The sequence below is a fragment of the Armigeres subalbatus genome, chromosome 1, assembly GCF_024139115.2.
Source record: "Armigeres subalbatus isolate Guangzhou_Male chromosome 1, GZ_Asu_2, whole genome shotgun sequence".
NCBI classification, from domain to species: Eukaryota; Metazoa; Arthropoda; class Insecta; order Diptera; family Culicidae; genus Armigeres; species Armigeres subalbatus.
Genome location: NC_085139.1, coordinates 135,768,014 through 135,787,037, shown reverse-complemented (window position 1 = coordinate 135,787,037; position 19,024 = coordinate 135,768,014). Strand labels below are relative to the sequence as shown.

At 36.5% G+C, this 19,024-nt stretch overlaps 2 protein-coding genes across 7 annotated transcripts in view; one reads left to right on the top strand and one right to left on the bottom strand.

Moving 5' to 3' along the window:
* LOC134205169 (transcription factor IIIB 90 kDa subunit) overlaps window positions 1-19,024 on the bottom strand; it is a 101,380-nt gene that overhangs the window by 49,765 nt on the left and 32,591 nt on the right. The gene's annotated exons all lie outside the window — the stretch shown is intronic.
* LOC134205167 (BTB/POZ domain-containing protein 6-B) overlaps window positions 1-19,024 on the top strand; it is a 69,639-nt gene that overhangs the window by 28,630 nt on the left and 21,985 nt on the right. For 3 of the 6 annotated variants that reach the window (XM_062680160.1, XM_062680163.1, XM_062680162.1), the window contains exon 2: window positions 628-1,327. In XM_062680160.1, coding sequence (XP_062536144.1) covers window positions 934-1,327 — 394 coding nt within the window. In that variant the 5' untranslated portion in view covers window positions 628-933. Of the gene's footprint in view, window positions 1-95; window positions 292-627; window positions 1,328-13,549; window positions 14,056-19,024 lie in introns of those variants that run through there. The other 3 variants (XM_062680161.1, XM_062680159.1, XM_062680164.1) reach the window with 3 other exon arrangements.

Sequence of the window (19,024 nt, the reverse complement as noted above, 5' to 3'; positions counted from 1 at the left end):
CACCCTACTATTACTGCTATTGCATTGTCGGGTCGGGAGTACTAATAACAAGCATCCCTCCGATTACTATCGGGCATCGGTAGAGGCTAGAGCAGTTTACATTCGAGTAGTAATAGTAGTAGTAATCAGTACAGGCAATAAAAAACGATCGAAAAGTTATTACTTATGCATCGGTAATTTGCAAAACTTAGCACCAACTTGATAGTAAGTGCTAGTCACGTTGAGCAAGGTTCACTTCGTAATAATTGATGCAACCGTATATTGCAAGGCCGGAACGAGGGTCAAACAATGGTAATTGCCTCTAGTGCGGCGCTGCCAAGTGGGATACTACGATTGTGATTATAATCTACTTACTGCCCAACTAGATAGTGTTTTAATTTTCAAATATTGAGTCAATGTTTATTGCGATCGTAAATAAAATAACCCAATGGTAAAGTACATCACTTGAAGCACTTGAATCAACCAGAGCGTGCAAACAGACTCTGTATGACAACACATTTGAATAAATGCCACCCATTGTGCGATAAGAATCCTCTTGCTACGTGCTCATTTGTATACCAAATGAGTAAAATGTGTAGCGAAGCAATGACTAGAGTATTAATTTCTTCGGTTCTCTTATCATTTCAGAAAACACCGCGCTGAGGACACCAGTCCGAGAACTTAGAAATAGTAGACCACATGTTGACGAATCCAAAAATAGGCAAATCTAAATGCAAAATAACACCTACGAGACTGCGGTAACTAAAATACAAAGCCAATTGTATCAAGTGAATCTGTGCCAGTGATCAGCTTACAATTGAACGAGGAGGGGTCAATTAGTTAACAACCCATACTCAAGTGGTAGCGCAAACGAAGGGGAACACGAAGTCAAACAAAACGAAAATTATTCATTGCAACCGTTTAGTGTAGAACTTCAAAACGACAAACCGCGCCATGGTCGATGCACTCTCCGACCCGATAAGTGATCACATTGGGCGCCAGTTATTACACTGGTTCGTGGGGTACTCGTCATCGTGGTACTCGACGCTGAGTGGATCGGAGTTTATCGATAATTTTAAGAAGCTCGAAAGCGGTGCCTCCATTCTCGAGCAAGGGCTGGGCGTAAAGTTTGACGAGGAAGACGAAGCACGGGTCAGAGGTGTCGCTGCCGAACGTCGTGCTAGTAGTCAACGGAACCATAATAATAACAACCGCGAGGGAGGTGCGAATCGAGAGCGGGCCTGGCGATTCATACGGCGTGACGATCCGATCGTTGAGTACGGTCAACGGAACTTTGAGAATTTGATGCTGGTGGATATTATGGAAAATTGCGAGGAAGGAATTCCCGGTATGAACATGTTTGTTTTATATGTCCATTTGTTGATAACATACTCTTATATCAATCATATTCGTTTACAGAAATTTCAGCTGAATTCGGTAAATTTGTTTTCGCGGTTACTTAAAGAAAAAATAAGAAGAATAAAAACAATTGAAGCAAACGTGCTAGAAAGCTGACACATAATTTACCGAATAATAATTACGTAATTTACTAAATCTGCCTTAAATGCGATGTATTTGTTCTACTGCCTACAATTATTATCAAATGTGAGATGTAGGAAATAAGTTTCGGTATAAAATTTGGCTTTGTGATATTACTACACAACACATAGGCACATCACTAGTATGGAAAGCTCTTGCGGTGATGTTTGTGTGTCATTGTTTTAGGAACGTATCCTTAACCAATTTTCTTGCAAAAAGTTGAATCCTGTTCCCTATTGATCCTGTATCCCCTGTATCCCTATTGTTTCCTATTGAATATTCACCAAATCAAACAAAATTACCAAAAAGTTATGGCCAAAATACTAACTTCAAAACCTGTATAGGTAAAATCACTTCTTGTGCACTTATGCTCATCCAATTTGCATGAATTAAGTTGCGTTCGGTAGGAAATTCTACAATTAGTATAAGAAATGTGAAAAATAAGTGTCATTCACCTTTAATCTTTTCTCATGTGCTTCTTAACCCTGTCGAAAGAACTGGAAAGGCGTCATCATCGCTAGGTAGATTAATTTGAGTTTTTGCATATGTATATTGCATTTTATAACCATTCATCCAGGGAAGATGAATATTTAATTCCGCATAATTTAACCGAATACCAGTTTGGATTCAGTCGCTTGGTGTTCCTTTTTGGTTCGTAGCTCACGTCATTGGCACAGGCCAATAAATCCCGAGTAAAGTAGGGTAGAGAGTAGAGATCACGTTTTTTGAACCTGAAATAGTTTTGATTTGCTCCAAAAAACGTTCTAAATCAATTTGGGGGTAGCACACGCAAAACTCATCCATGAGTTTTTAAGTGCTGAGTTGCGTTTCAACTCACAATTGATTTAAATCGTTCATGAGTTTTGAGACTTTGATATTTTTCCCAACACTGGTTGCCACAGGAGATACACATTCATGCAATTGGTGGGAGTAAAAAAACTTTCAATCAATAACTGTTAAAATGCTAATAGAACGATAAGTCAAATAGCAGTCTATGTTTCAGAGTTAGGAGCATGCAAAACTTTTTTTTCGCAATTGTGATGATATTGTTAATAGGGTTTCTCACACCATTCCTGGCTGACACGAATCACCACCTTGGTGTTAAGTGTCACAAATAAACAAACAAACCAACAACAACCATTCCCGGAATAACATACGTATAGCCTATTTATAACAAGTTCACATCTGTTCAAAAAAAGTAACTCATTTAAACATGATTTTCAATATATAAATTTAGACCTGTGTGCCGACTGAAATTTTATCGGCGGGGGCGTGATAGATCATTTTCAGCCAGCGGCGGACGATCGGCGGCGGCATGCCGTTGATGATCGGCGGCGTGAGTCGGCGTGAATTAATTTCATGTATCAAAAACTCCTCGAATTTTTTTCGATAGTTCCTCTAGATTGTTTTCCACGAATTCTTCCTCCATGAAATCCTCCAAAAAATCGTCCAGGAATTTCTCCATATGTTTCTTTAGGATTCCTCCGGAAGCTCCACCAGGAATTCCTCCGAATGTTCCTGCAGGAATTGCTCCGGAAGGTCCTCCAGAAATTCCTCCGGAAGCCGCTCCAGGAATTCCTCCGGAAGTTCCTCCAGGATTTCCTCCGTTAGTTTCTCCAGCAATTCCTGCGAAAGTTCCTCCAGGAATTCCTCCGGAAGTACCTCCAGGAATTCCCTCGGAAGTTTCTCCTGGAATTCGTCCAAAAGTTCCTCCAGGAGATCCATTGATGATCGGCGGCGTGAGTCGGCGTGAATTAATTCCATGTATCAAAAATTCTTCGGATTTTTTCAATAGTTCCTCCATGAAATCCTCCAAAAATTCGTCCAGGAATTTCTCCATATGTTTCTTTAGGATTCCTCCGGAAGCTCCACCAGGAATTCCTCCGAATGTTCCTGCAGGAATTGCTCCGGAAGGTCCTCCAGGAATTCCTCCGGAAGCCGCTCCAGGAATTCCTGCGGAAGTTCCTCCAGGATTTCCTCCGTTAGTTTCTCCAGCAATTCCTGCGAAAGTTCCTCCAGGAATTCTTCCGGAATCACCTCCAGGAATTCCTCCGGAAGCCGCTCCAGGAATTCCTCCGGAAGTTCCTCCTGGAATTCCTCCAAAAGTTCCTCCAGGAGATCCTCCGGACGTTCCTCTAGGAATTCCTCCGGAAGTTCTTCCAGGAATTCCTCCGGAAGTTCATACAGGAATTCCACCGTAAGTTCCTTCAAGAATTCCTCCGGAAGTTAATACAGGAATTCCTCCGAAAGTTCCTACTGAAATTCCTTCGGAAACTCATCCATGGATTCCTCCAAAAGTTCCTCCAGGAATTCTTTCGGAAGTACCTCCAGGAATTCTTCCGGAAGTACCTCCAGGAATTCCTTAGGAAGTACCTCCAGGAATTCCTGCGGAAGTTTCTGCAGGAATTACTCCGGAAGTTTCTCCAGTAATTCCTCCGAAAGATTCTCCGGAAATTCCTCCGAAAGTCCCTCTAAGAGTTACTCCAGGAATTTCTCAGTAAGTTCCTCCAGAAGCTCCTCCGCAAGTTTCTACAGGAATTCCTTCGGAAGTTCCTCCAGGAATTTTTCCAGTAGTTTCTCCAATCAACTTGGAACGCATATTTGATTCAAAAATAATTTACATTTCTTTCAATTGCAAGAATATGTATTGAACATTATTGTTTGATGCCAGAACAAACTGAATTCTTCTAGAAGTTCCTCCAGGAGTTTCCACCAGATGTTTCTCCGGAAATTCCTCCAGAACTTCTACCAGAAATTCATCCAGAAGATTCTTCATGAATTGCACCGGAAATTCATCCAAAAATTGCTTTGGAATTCCTTTCAAATTTTTTCCGGAGTCCAGAAATACCACTAGAAGCTAATCCAGAAATTTTTCCGTGAATTACATCGCAAATCTAACAAAAACTGTTTCCCTTTGAATTCCTTTCGAAATTTACATGGAATTCCTTTCGGGCTTCCAGTATTTTTTTAGGAATCCTAGGAATCCTCCCGAAAATCTGATGGAAATTTAATTGCGATTTGCTCGCGAAAATATCACATTCATTCCTCTAGAAATTATTCCAAAAATTCCTCCCGGAATTAGGACCATAATTCTTTAGGTATTTATTCCAAAACTCTTCCAATAATTCCGCAGAAAAATTATTTAAAGAATTCTTTGGAAGTTCCTATAGAAATCCTCCAGGATATTTCTAAAGAAGTTCCTCCAGAAATTCCTTCATGAATTTCTACAAAAAATCTGCCAGAAATTATTCAAGAAAGTCCAAGAGAACCCTACCTCACTCTCCCCGATTTTCCCAAGTACTCACTCTAAAAACAAACCAAATTTTTTTTCACGGATATTCTTTCTGGAATTCCTCTGAATTATTTGAAGAAATTTCTCTGGAAATTCTTTCGCGAGCTTCTCCAAGAATTCTCACAGAAATTCATCAAGGAATGTCCCCAAAAACTAACTACAACAATTCTCCCTCCCCAGGTAATTTCTTCAAAACTTCCTCCATAAATTCGCATTGAATTCCCCCAGGAATTCCGCAAGGAGCTGCTCCGGAAAATTTCTATTTCAGATTTTTTTTTGTAGAAATATCCGAAGGACTTCATGAAGTAATTCTTGGAAGATTTCTTGAAGAAATTTCTGGTTTGAATCCCGGAAGGAATTTTTGGATGACTTCTTGAAGTAATTTTCGACTTAATTTAGAGTGGATTTTCCAAAGGACTTCCAGGAGAAACTGTCTAAATAAAAACAGAAGAGTTGTTGAAACAATTCCTGAATAAATTTGCGAGTTTTTTTTTTTGACAAATTTTGGAAAAACAATCGGGTGTATTTTACGATATCAAAGAATTCTTTAGCTATAAGTTGAAATATTATCCAAGGAAGTTCATGCGGAATTAAGAGAAAAAAATCAAATGAAGTTCTGAAATAATTCAACCGGAATACCAAAAGAATTCTAGTATTAGGATTTCTAAAGGCATTCTACAAGCAATTCCTTAAATTCCTGAGGGACATTTCCCAAATTTTCTAAAATATTGAATGTCACGTGGATTTCTTAGAAAAGCATAGTTTTATATTTGGTTCGTTGCATATGATAAGAAAATTATTTTGAGCTTTTAAGTGGAATGTCTTCACTTGTCATAAGACGAGTTTATACAATCCCATTGAATTCCACCACTTAATTGTATCTTGACAGATACGTATTTCGACCTCAACAGTAAGGCCGTCTTCAGTGTCTCGTACTTGACTCGACTTCATATGTTTCATAGCAAGGGATGTAGTGGCCAAATCGGGATAACAAAGACATTTTTCCACGACATTTTTCGAACATTCCTTTGTTGTAAAACAGCTTTTTGCAAGTTTCAGTAGTCCGCCATCAAATGATTTCGATCAATAAATTTTATATGAAATGAGAATAAATTCTGCATGCTTGGAAATGGATAAATGTCATATGAAATTGGCAAAAATGTATTTCTTACAGGAGCCAGATAAAACTGAACATTACAAAAAAAAGGTTTTTTTTTGAAAAAAATGTACTACACCTCTACTACTGGTTTGATAGTCCTTCAAAAGCTATCGACGAGGTAAAAAATATTCGGCGGCGTGACCAATTTCCATATGGCGGCGCGCCGATTAGTTTTTGACGGCGGCGGCGGTGGCAGCGGCGCACAAGTCTAATTAAATTTTAAAGTAACGAGGTGTGTTGTGTATAAGGTACTTTTCCTTTTTTCAATGAAGAATAATTCAATAATTCAATAATTCCAACAGAAAGATGAAGGTATAAAATGGCACAGTGGATAAAAGTGAACACTGTCTTCAGCAAAATTACGGAAAAAAACATATCCGCACAGTTACCGAGACATACATTAAACTATTTTTAATCTTCCTTGGACGTCCTGGGCCATCCAATCTATCATTGAGTTCAGAACTTGAAATCTACAGCTGCAAAAAAGGTTTTCTTCGTTACTTAAAGTTTATTTGATTATTCAACTATGTTCATTACATCTTATAGAAGGTGAAAAAATACCGCAAGTAGTTTTGGAATATTCGGGGTTATCCGAACTATTCTTGAGTTCGAGACTTGAGATCTACATGTGCTTAAGAAGCTTTTTTCGGTACCCCAAGCTTCGAATGCATTCAATTAAAACCATAACATCTCCTGAGAGGTCAACAGATATCGTAAGATCGTTTTGTGATATGTTGAGTAATCCAAATTGTTCTTAAGTTCTGGACTTAAGATCTACAGCTGCAAGAAAACCTTTTGTTAGTATTCAAAACTTCAATATGCATTCGATTATATCCATTACACCTCCTGGGAAGTCAACGGATATCGTAAGATAGTTTTGAGATATTCTAGGTCATCCAAACTGTCCTTGAGTTCGGAACTCAAGATCTACAGCTGCTTAGAAGCTCTTTTCGGTACTCAACGCTCCGATATGCATTCAATAGCATCTATTACATCTCCTGGGAGGTAAACAGACATTGTAAGATAGTTTCGGGATATTCTGGGTCATTCAAATTGTCCTTGAGTTCGGGATTTGAGATCTACAGCTGCAAGAAAATCGTGTTTAAGCACTCAAAGCTCCAATATGCATTAAATAAAATTCATTACCTCTCCTGGGAGGTCAACAGACATTGTAAGATGGTTTTGGGGTATTCTGGGTCATCAAAACTATCCTTGAAATCAGGACTTGAGATCTACAGCTGCAAGAAAATCTGTTTTGAGTACTCAAAGCTTCAATATGCATTCAATTATATCCATTACACTTCCTGGGAGGTCTATGGATATGGTTGAACATATATCCAAGCTTGGAATGACAAAAAAAGCTAGTGTCGTGGCTGTAGATCACAAGTTCTGGACTCAAGGACGGTTTGGATGACCCCGGGATATCCCAAAACCATCTTACCATGTCTCTTGATCTTCATAAATTTATTATGAATATGGTTGAATACATATCCAAGCTTGGAGAGTCGAAAAAAGCTAGCATGATAACTATAGCTCTGGACTATAGTTCTGGACTCAAGGATAGTTTGGATGATCTAGCAAACCTAAAAAAATCAACTTTTAACATTTCTCATAATTTCTAACGATAATGGTATGGTATATTGTGAGGTTTTCAGGTAAGTATTGATTAAAAGATAGCGTTTTGTAAAAGTGGAAGATCGAAGTAGTTGGGTGGTTGGTTGTGTTCTGTGTTTTTTAACATCGTATTTTTCGTCTTCGCCGATTGATTTTCCTAGTTTGGCTAGTGCTACGACACCAGAAATAAAGTTTTATTCAGTCCAATGTTTCGGGTCTAACCGGAAATAATAGGCGAACATAATGATGCGTCATGTTTAGCTGTTCTGTTATAGCTAACATAGTCCGGGCTTCGCGGTTGTGGAAAAATATTTCAACAAATATTTCACACTTTAAGCCCGAAAAGACAAAAACACAAAGGATCAAAGAATTACCAATTTCCCAAATTTTTTTTTTTTAATAGAGTTTTAAAAATTTGTTTTAAACCACTTTTAAACATGCATTGAAATTTATAATATTGAACAAAATCAGAAACTTTTCAAATTTTGTTCAATTGAAAATCACAAAAAATAATAAAAGTATCCCGTGTGAAGGCGGACTTGGGTTTTATCTAGCATTTGTTTCGGAAAAATGTTCTTCCAAAGAACTTGACTTCAAGTCGAGTCAAGCGCGAGACACTGAAGATGGCTTTACAGTTGAGATCGAAATACGTACCTGTAAAAATATTAATAAATTGTTGCGACTAATTCTGGAAATATACGCGATCATGGCTATCCGAAGGGATACTTTGACAGATCGAAGCGAAGTCACATACACAAATCATGTGTATGTGAAGCAGTAAACAGTGACTGAGCAGTGTGCATGTCTCACACAAAATTTTCACACAGTGAGAGATTCGATAAAGGTGTCTCCATGATGTGTGAAACTCATTCATGTGATGTGTACTTGACTTTAAGCGTGTAAAGCACCAAGACTTAGTAAGGAATGAAGAAGGATTTAGTAAGAGAAGCATCTACTAACGGCTCATTCTCATCCAAAAAATCCATATACACAGGATTTTGTTTTTACACGATTTTTTTTCGCTCGTATTTTTTATCATGTGACTTCAATTTGCCACCAAACTCTTCGCAACATGTTTCAAAAAATCCAGAATAAATCAAAGAAAAATCACATGATAATTTTTATACAGTAAACATTTAGGATGAGTGGAAAATTGAGAAAATGTAAATCGTGTAAAAACAAAATCCAGTGTAATCCCCCTAGCCATGATATTGCCTTTCTCGACATTATAAAATGAATTATTGAAAGTACATAAAATAGGACGAAATAGCACTTTACGAAGGTAGAATTCGCCTAGCTGAGTCGATCATTATATAACACTATGGGTCTCAGGGCCTGCTATATAAAGTTTGTTTTTGTAAGTGAACATATAGCCTTAGTGTGCGATAAAGGCAAAAGATATGTCATCAAAATTTGAAACTGAATCGGAACTAATAATATTCAGTTCAACAGGTGATTAAAATGTTTAAGAATGAAATAGATATCTCAGAATTTTAACAATCACTGAAAACTGAACGATGGAAGCGCCACTGGCGCCCGACATAAGAATTCTCCAGAATAAAGTCAGGTGTTGATAAGCACAAATCACAACAACGATAAACCAGACATTAGTGCAATTTCATTTTTGCTGTGTTGAGATTTGGTCGGGGTTCAGTGAAACCGCACCAAGTGCCTTTTTGTTCGTAGAATGGAAACGGAAATGAATCAATATCAATTCATTCGTACATTTATTATTGGATATCATCAGTTATATAGAGTGGAAGAATATCCGATGCGATTTGTGATCAATTGGATCTGCTACACGAAAACATGTGCAAGAGAATGGGTAACTTTTCTTTGGCGCTTGGTGCGATTTGACAAAACACCGATCATTTATGCCTTAAAAAATATGTTTTTTGCAAGTCCTGATCATCAGGTTCACAGTTCGTTCATGGTTGGTAGCGATCAATGCCGCTCAAAAAAGTGACTTTGGTGACCAACACTGGCGAAAAAAAGACCAAATACAGTGTTGACCCGATTTTGTCACTCCCCGATTTTGTCTACCCCCGATTTTATCATGTTTTCGACCCGATTTTGTCACCCCAAAAAAATTTGTCATTCTTTTTATTTTCGTAAATAATACTACACACAACATTGATTTTCAAATTGAATTTCGACAAGAAATAACGGGTACCGTTCATGCATTTGGCCTTTCCAAGGCATAAAATGATTCATATTAGTAGAATGAATTAAAAAATTCGAAATATTTTGTTACATACCCTGTTTTATCACCCCAAAATTCACCAGGGGGGTGATAAAATCGGGATATTACTGATATTACTTTTCAAAAATTATGTCTCCCTCTAATGTCTTTTGGCCGAAAATTCAAATTTGAAGGGGCAAATTACGCAAAAATTATGAATTGCAAAAACATTATTCAACAAATCCGATGAAAAGAAAACTGTGGGTTTTTTTGGTGGAATGTTTTCACTTGTCACAAATTATTTAATTACATTACTTTGCATTCTTTACAACTATACGTATTTTGACCTCAACAGTAATAACGGTAGTCTCTCAAGTCGCGTCAAGTATGAGACACTGATGGAATTAAATGGAATAGTTCGTCTTACGACAAATGAAATCTGTTAAGTTTGAACTATTTTATTCATAATATTTGTTTTTTGTATTTTCCGCTCCTTTCCCCACTTGAAAAAAACACAATTTGAGGCAAGTCATACAAAATAAGGCGCAATAATGTTTAATACGGGTTCGAACTTTTTCGGAAAATCTTCGGTTGTGTGTGAAAATGGCTTTTTATTATAGAAATTTATTTAAATAATTTTACGACATAGATTTAATTTGACTCACAAAGTTTACAAATCTGAAACCCATGAATCATTTGGAGCCCTAAAGGATTTTGTTCAAAATTTCGAAAAGCCAAAACAAGAAGTTCGAGCTACCAACCGGTGAGTCAAACTCAAAATCATAAAAATCTTCAAAAAATCACGTTTTTTCTTTATGAAATATCCAAAGTTTATGCAGTTTCGAATGTCTAAATTGTCATCAAAATATATTTTGGAAAATTCCTTAGTATTTATCGAAGCAGATGTCGAGAGTGAATATCAATATCAATATACTGAATATCAATTAAATACCGAGGCTTTCACATAACTATAGCCTAATTATAATATAAAACTTTGGATATATGTCAACTTAGGGTGGTATTAGCAACTATATTAGGGACAAGGTCATCTCCAAGAATCGCCTAACCCTTAAATGCAGTTACAAAATCATCAACACAGTTTCTACCTGAATTAGGGATGATTTAAAACATAAAAATTAGCTTTCTGCATATTCAGATATTGTAGTAGAGCCTGAGGCCAAAAATCAACATGGAATACGACATGTTTGAGTAAAACATCATTTGTACCCCAAGCAAATTAAATTACAATTAAGTAGCTGCAACCAGATTCACTTGACTTGTGCAGTTCAGGACATAATCCCTAGAAGTGCAAGAAATGCCCCGAGGGGTGCCCATATCGCCTCATATAGTAAATATAGGCATCATAAAAACACCTTTTTTAAAACCAGTTTATAAGATACTGAAACGTCATTAGTCAGTGTTTATTGATACTTATGTCAAAGACAAGGCATCATAAAGGTGTTTCATGGACAAATCAACATAATTCGAAAGAGTTTCACTATTTTACAAGGTTTCCCCGAAACAACAGGATATGTATCTAAAATTGTGTAGGATTGAGATGAAAATATCAAACTTTTATTAAAAAGACGAATTTGAATACTCAACAGTTCAATTGATAAGGTGTTTAATAATTTTCAAAAAAATATTTTAAAACCACTGCTATGGGTCTGCTTTTAGCCTTGTGAATATATTTGGATTCTCAATCCCCTGTGCCCATCCTGCTTGCATCGCTTTATACCCAATTGCATCACTACGACACTAAGTACCTTCAATTAAATGCTGTTGAAAATCTAATAACAAAACCGAGATTCAGAGCGAATTCGAAGTCACTAAGAATTTGCGCACAGCTTTCGGGCCAAAAATTACTAAGTGGTCATTTTTTTCTAAATCCGTCATTTTATGACCGTCTTCCGATGGATAAAGCTTCAAATTTTTCAACATATTTTTTATTCCGCGACGATGCTCTTAACGAAACTTAGTCAATAGTTTCAAAATAGTTGAAAATAGTGACTTTTTCGGAGAAAAAGTGGCTTTATTGACTTGAGATCGAAAAAAGAAACTTTTTAGTGACTGGCCCGAAAAAAGTGACGAAGTCACTAAAAAGTGACCGTCTACCAGGCCTGCGGGTGCTTTAATGAACATTATGCAACTCAAATATTCATTATAACACTCATTTGGGTGCTATAATGAAAAACCAACATCAGAACAGTAGTTATATGACTACATTTTGCTGAATTAGCTTGGGTAAGTGTTCAAATAGTGTATTCTCAGCGTCGCGTAATAATAAATGAAATAGTTTGATGAACATGACATCAAAAATTTCCATTGGCAAGTACATCTCTATCGCTTCACGGCTTATCGAACTATGCAATGTGGCACGGTAACATTCTATCTGATTGTTCTCTGCAAAATTTAAATAACATAATTTATTGGCAATAATGATCATGTGGAGTAAATGAGACTGTACAATTTTGGTACAGATTTATCATATTAAATTCCTTTTTTCGTCATTGCAAAAAATAGCGTGTGCAACTCGTTGCACAAACTACTATTAACACATTCAAAATGACATTCTTTGCGATGATTCCAAAACAAAAGTAGAATTTAAATTTAAACATATTTTTGTAGACGATTCGTAGATCTATGATGATGAGGAAATCTGGGAGGAGTGACTATAGAACTGAGTAAAATAAAACACGTGATGCAATTATCTCTCCTTTGCAAGTAAACGATACGAACTATCAAAGTTGACGCTGATTTCAATTCATAACATTCACCATCAACGCCGACTGCGTTATTTATATAGATAAGATGTGTTGCGATGCGTATTTGTTGCCTATGAAGGCTAAACGGAAGAGAAATAACCAAAGCAATGCAATGCTCTGCGTATAAACAAAATTCAGTGCGCTGAGCAACTCATACAGATCTTGTCTATAAGAATAAAAATAACCTCGCGATTCAGGAAACCCAAAATATAAACAGTAACGCAAGCGTTTAGAAAGTATGAGATTCATGTTTACCATACATCGTATAATGTATAATGTTGAATTTCAATACCAACACACTCGAGGCCTTTGACAAATCTTACAGAGCATAGGAAATCATGGTAGTATGTGTTTAAAACGAAATGTACAAACAAACAAACAGCAATACAGTGGGTTGATAATGCTTTTTTAAGAACGATAAGGTATATGGTATGGTTAACAGAAGTTAAATAAATCGGAACTAAAAATGTGAAGTTGGTTATTTGGATGTTATCAAAAGATGTTGATTTACAATAAACAAATTTAGCTAAATAAATGTTATATATAAATAATTTTTGCTCTAGTTTCTAACCAATACTTTACCGAAATTCAGAAGAAGTTGATTTTTTGCTGAGATCGAATTTCTGAGAATTTGTCAAAATCATTGCCGAATCTCAGCTGTTTGATTCTCGACAATCGTAAAATTTAGAATCCTAAGCAATTGAATAAAAAGCCACTAACAACATATGTATTGCTCCGTGTGCTCTAAACAAATTGATAAATCGTAATATCATAAGGACTGTTTACAACCAACACCGTCACATGGCCGGGACTACGCAAGTGCAATAAATCACCCCCGCACCACGCCATGCTGACTGAAAATGAAAACATTAGCCAATACTATGAAATTCACCCTGCGATGTTGCTGGTATAGGAAACAGGCGCAGATGGGCCACGCGAGAGACGGCCTTCCATTAGGGTATGGGTAACTTTATCTCGCCGTCCGCAATACGTAGCCAATGTACAACACACTGAGTACGCGCTATTCGGCCACGATTCGCGTAGGAAAGCAGCAGGCTTTTACATCTCCTCGGCTGATCACTGGGAGTTAGTGGAAGAAAATAAAAGATGGCTGAAAAGTAGCTACAGTTGGACAGCCTACTTGGACTGTGTGGTGCCGTTTTGGATTTGTTGAAGCAGTCATCCTAAGTAGGGGCAGCACTATATCAATCAAATGAAGCTACGACGCGGTTGGAAATAAGTTTTACTGTGTGGCAAACAGCAAGCTGAGTAATAGAACGCAAGTGCAATCATTGTTACCGTAGTGACGCCCTAAATTTTCCAGTGGCGAAAAAGCGCAAAATTCACTGGAGTATAGTCAAAAGTTGAATGTAAAACGGATAAAATTTCTACCAACGGAGAGAGTGGATATCCAGCTTGGTCATTCAGTTTTGGAAGATTATGTCCAACCTGTATGCGAAAATTTCCCAGCGACCAATGAAGAGGAATGAAGAGCAAATTTTTTCAGTGTTTCCATATCATAATAGTAAGTTTTCTGTTGCAGTTTTCTATAGTATCGATATCAAAGATGGCATGGGTACATATTCCAAAGTTGAATCTTTCATAACACAAGCTTGCTGAAACACACCAAATTAAAAAAATTTAATAATTCACTTTTTCGCCAAGGAAATGTTTTCTAATGGTGTATTTTCACATATCAATAAAAGATTATTGTGTTCGTAGAAAGGCGGTACAGTCTAGATTTGCTGGTTGGACCACAAAGCAGAAACATAAATGATATAAGAACGTTAGAGGCGCTGTTAGCCTGATATCAACATGATTCGACCATAGCGTTATTAAAATTAGTTTGGTCTATGTTTTCAAGTATGAATTAGTGAAAATCTGAAAGGTGACACATGTATGAAAATCCCAACCAGCAAATAGTAAAGAATAGGAATGCAATATGTACAGTGAATTCCCCCTTCTCGATGTTCTATAACTTGTAGCTAAGTGTTATAGAAGTAGCTTCTCTCATCGATTTATCCATAAAAATTTCAAAATTCCACCTCCCTAACGCGATATACTCCATTGTACAATTGTCCTTTGAATAACGAGTGAAGGAGAGTCCACTCTACAATGGTTTCATGACTATCGACACAAATGGCCAGACGTAGCGTTCAAATCAGGAAACTAGAAATGTAATTACATATTAGATTGCTTATTCATGATATGCATTGGAAAGCATTTAGTCTTCCACATCAAACACATCAAACTGGCGCAGATTTTAAACTGTAATTAGCTTAATCAAAGTGATTACATAAACTGGTATGTCCAGTACACTGGGATCGCTTTTTGCGCCACTGTTTATACGTAGATTTTTGGATTTACGCGGATTTAGCACCTAGTTTGCTCGTTTTTTTTCAAAAAGGTCGGACGACACGTGAAACCCGCAAAAAACATTTAGTTTATTTTGATGAAACGTTTTTTTACGCGGTTTTTGGAATTTACGTGGATTTTGAGATTTTACCGACTTTGATCTACGCGGAGCGTAAACCGACTTCAGTGTACATGAGATGAATCCTATTAAAGTATACATTTTATGGTGTTTTATTCATAAACCACTTATTTGGGGCTGTCCATATACCACGTGGACAGGTTTTGGTCAGAAGACCCGGGGAGGGCACTTATCCTTAAATGATTTGCTCACAACAAGTTGCATTCAACTGGCAGGGTTGTTACGGAGATCCTGAAATATTTTCCGCACCAAATCCGCGCCGACTAAAATCAAATCCGCGCGACCCAAAACTAAATTTTAAGAAAACGTTAAATATCAATTTTGGTTACCACAATTTACTGAACGTCTTCTTTTCGAGTTCGAGGATTAGGAAAGTCACAGTTAATATAACAACCACAACCCTTCTATATGGCCCTTTTTACCACTAGAAGTACTGAGGATATGTGAACAAGAACTTAACAGCCAAAACTATGTCAAGATGAAATGATGGTTTTGGCATGTTTTGTTTCGTTCTTATCAGTGTGTCAGGAATGTTCAGGCCAGATTTGAACATAATTGATGATAGATAAACTTGTCAAATAACAAAAAATCTGCCGTAACCGCAGTTTCTTCTTAAGCAATAAATTAAGCCACTTTGTTGTAATGTTTGATCATAAGACAAACTTGCGTTTTAAAGGAATTAGACCATACAATTCGTTTAATCAACAAAACATTTGTATATACATTATTTGAATTCGTATCAAGAAACAAGGCCGTTACAAATATTTAATTAACATTATGTCCTATTGGTCTCCGGATAGTCAAGGGGGGTGGGGGGTGGTGATAATAAAAAATTAAAATTAAAATGAAAAAAAAAAAAAGAAGATCGTTATTGTATAAAATCTGGGCATATACAATTCTGTATGCTTTTTATACAGATATTGTATTAAAATAATACAAATCTGTATTATTTCAATATAACAATGGTACTAGAATCTTCCGAAATTGTACATGTCCATTTATTATATAGTTTCTGTAAGGTTCTTATGCAGAACTGTATAAAAATCTGCAATCCGCTGGTTGGGTGTAGGATTTATTGAAGAATGTTTTGAAAATTCTCAAAATTGTCCGAATTTTATTTTGTTGCCCCCTCATAATATTATTTTAAAAAAAATCTGAATGGGGGGGAGACATAATTGTTTTAAAATACTTGTATCGGCCTTAATACAAAATCTAACGCAGTTGCTCAAGCTCCGTTGATTTGCAACTCTGAATGAAGCGGAAGTTAATTCGAAAAATGTCAGAGGATAATATTCGGAAGTTTGACAGGTGATAAGTTTCTTTAGGAGCTCATGCATTTTTAGCGCCAATTTATTCGCAATTTTTTAGCAGTGTCGTTTATTACTGTGTCGTTTGATACTAGAACTTCAGCTAAAATTTCCGAGAATATTTGCGAAAATTCATGCAGAAATTCATTATTCATGCCCAGATTCATCCCAGGAATTCCTGCAGTGAATCCTCCGGGAATTCTCGCGGATAATTATCCTAGACGTAAGAAAAAAACTCAAAGGTGCAGCCCAAACGGGTTGTACGCAAAGATGACGTTGAACTACGTAGCTGTATGTAATGTACAGGTTTTCGACTTTTCTGTGCGATGAGACCAAAGCAAGCGTTTTTCAAGCACAGTGTGAATCAGCTTTCGTTGTTTACCGTGGGGCATCGAAATCCGTACACTTAAGCACCTTACTATATGAAAAAGTCATTAGAAAATAGGAATCGAATGTAAATAAAACGTTTGTTATTGACACAGGCGCATGAAGGCTTCTACTTTTGAAGTGTTTCACATTTACTCATTAAAAACTACGAAAAACATGATAAAATAATGAATTTAGTCAACTACTCCTGACTCGAAATCCGTCCACCGTGGACGGATTTCGAATCAAAGGATCAAAATCCGTACAGCTATTTCTTAACTAAATATTTAAATTGAAACAGTCTTATTGACTAAACTACCACTGTAAATAGTTCGATACGCACCTTGAGAAGCGATCCCTTCGATTTGTATTCCGCTTATCTTATGTAATGATTTGCAATTAGAGGCATTCCACGGGGGCATGTCAGTCGATCCTGAGCGACCATTTCGAAAATATTTGAAACTCTGCACAGTTTTTCAATTTCATCTAAATCGTCATTTTTCGATATCAAATCTTCATATTGAGTCACGACTAACTTTTCAAAAGGGTGTATGTGAAAATGGTTCAAAAATATTTAAAAAGCTGCACAGCAAAAACGGAATGTTCGATTGTTATGATTTTTCAGCAAAGTTAGACAACTAAATGGTGATTCTTAAGAAAATGCGCACAGTAAAAAAAAAAATTTTTGCCTTTAAAAATATCATTTTGTCACAAAAACTCAAATATCTCAAAACCCTATCTTTTTCGAACGTAATTTTTTAGGAAAACGGTCCATTATATTAGCTATCTACCATAAAAATTTGGTGATGGTAAACTAATAAACAAAAAGTTATGACATTTCAAACATTTCACAATTTTCACATTTAGTAAAAAATTTTTTTCTGTGTAAGTTATTTCGAGAATTGCAGTTTGATGCAGATTTTATTGTTAAGGGACGTGATTTAAACAAGTTGTTTTCATGATATTTTGATTTAATTATTCATAGCATCTATAAGAAACTTAGACACGATCCAGTGTTGTGATCAAAAGTATTGATAGTGTCATAATTTTCATTGCACGTGACTGGCGAAAAATTCTTTTAATAGTGTTGAAACCTGTTGATAATAACGTTGATAGAAACATATCAGAAATGTTATTTTTAAGACAAAAGCTGCAAAATCAAAGATTTATATACACGTGTACGTCTATAGTTTACCTGCAAAAATATACCTCTTAGAGAATAGACTTTATGATCGGGAGGAAACAGGTATCTTCAACAACAACAAATGCATGATAGGTACATACCATGACAATGCTCACGAAAAAGCAAAAAATTACTACTACTAAGGTTGTTAAAGATCTTATAGTAATTTTTTTCTTCAGTCAAACAAATGACACCAAACTAGTCAGTAAAAACTTAAAAGTGATTTTGTTTATTGAAATATTACGAACAACATGAGTAGCCGCTTTCTCAACTGTTGTAGGCCGTTTGATGGAAAAAAGTGTTCAAAAGAGTTACGAAATCTCACCGAAAGCACCATAGATAAACTGAAAGCGACTGGTCATGCTCCAATGTCCACATTGAATACAAATTTACGCATTTGCACGTCCTGCCGTCTAAACGTTGACAAAAGAGCAATCTGTATATCATCGGTTGAGCAGAGCGCAGGAAGTTCGAAAACGACAGCAACTGAGGAATTGCCAGATGTATCGACAGCAACTGAGGAATTACCAGAAGTATTAAGTGCTGAGAGCCTTGCCACCGTACCATCAGCGAAATCTGTTTCAACAAATCAATCGGAAGATGAGTGTATCCAAAAGGTCAACATCGAACGCTTTAACGAGGGCATAGCTGGGATAAAAGTGACTCCGATTAAATGGAGTAAGATGGACTACGTTTATTACCCGGAGAAAAATACCGTGCAATAAACGAAGCTGTACGAAGAAACCTCTTCAAATTAGGACCTGATGATGTGGAAAATACAGACTACGATGAGGTAATTATAAATATGAAGGAAAGGTTCTCGAATGCAGCCACGACAAGGAAAGAAAAATTATTGATTTTGTCGATGCTGCCATGTTCGTGGTCTATTCAGGATGCCATTGATGAGTTCAAAACCAATAGAAATACAGTAAAAGAGGCAAAACAATTGAAGAATAACTGTCCGACGGAGGTCCTTCGTAGCTTAGTTGGTTAAAGCACCAGTCTAGCGTACTGTAGGGTCATGGGTTCGAGTCCCATCGAAGGGAAAGTGGTTACCTCCAATACATTTTTCAAATCAATATCTTCCACATAACGTACATATTCACATATGAGTTTTCATAACATTGTAAATTAACGTCCAAGT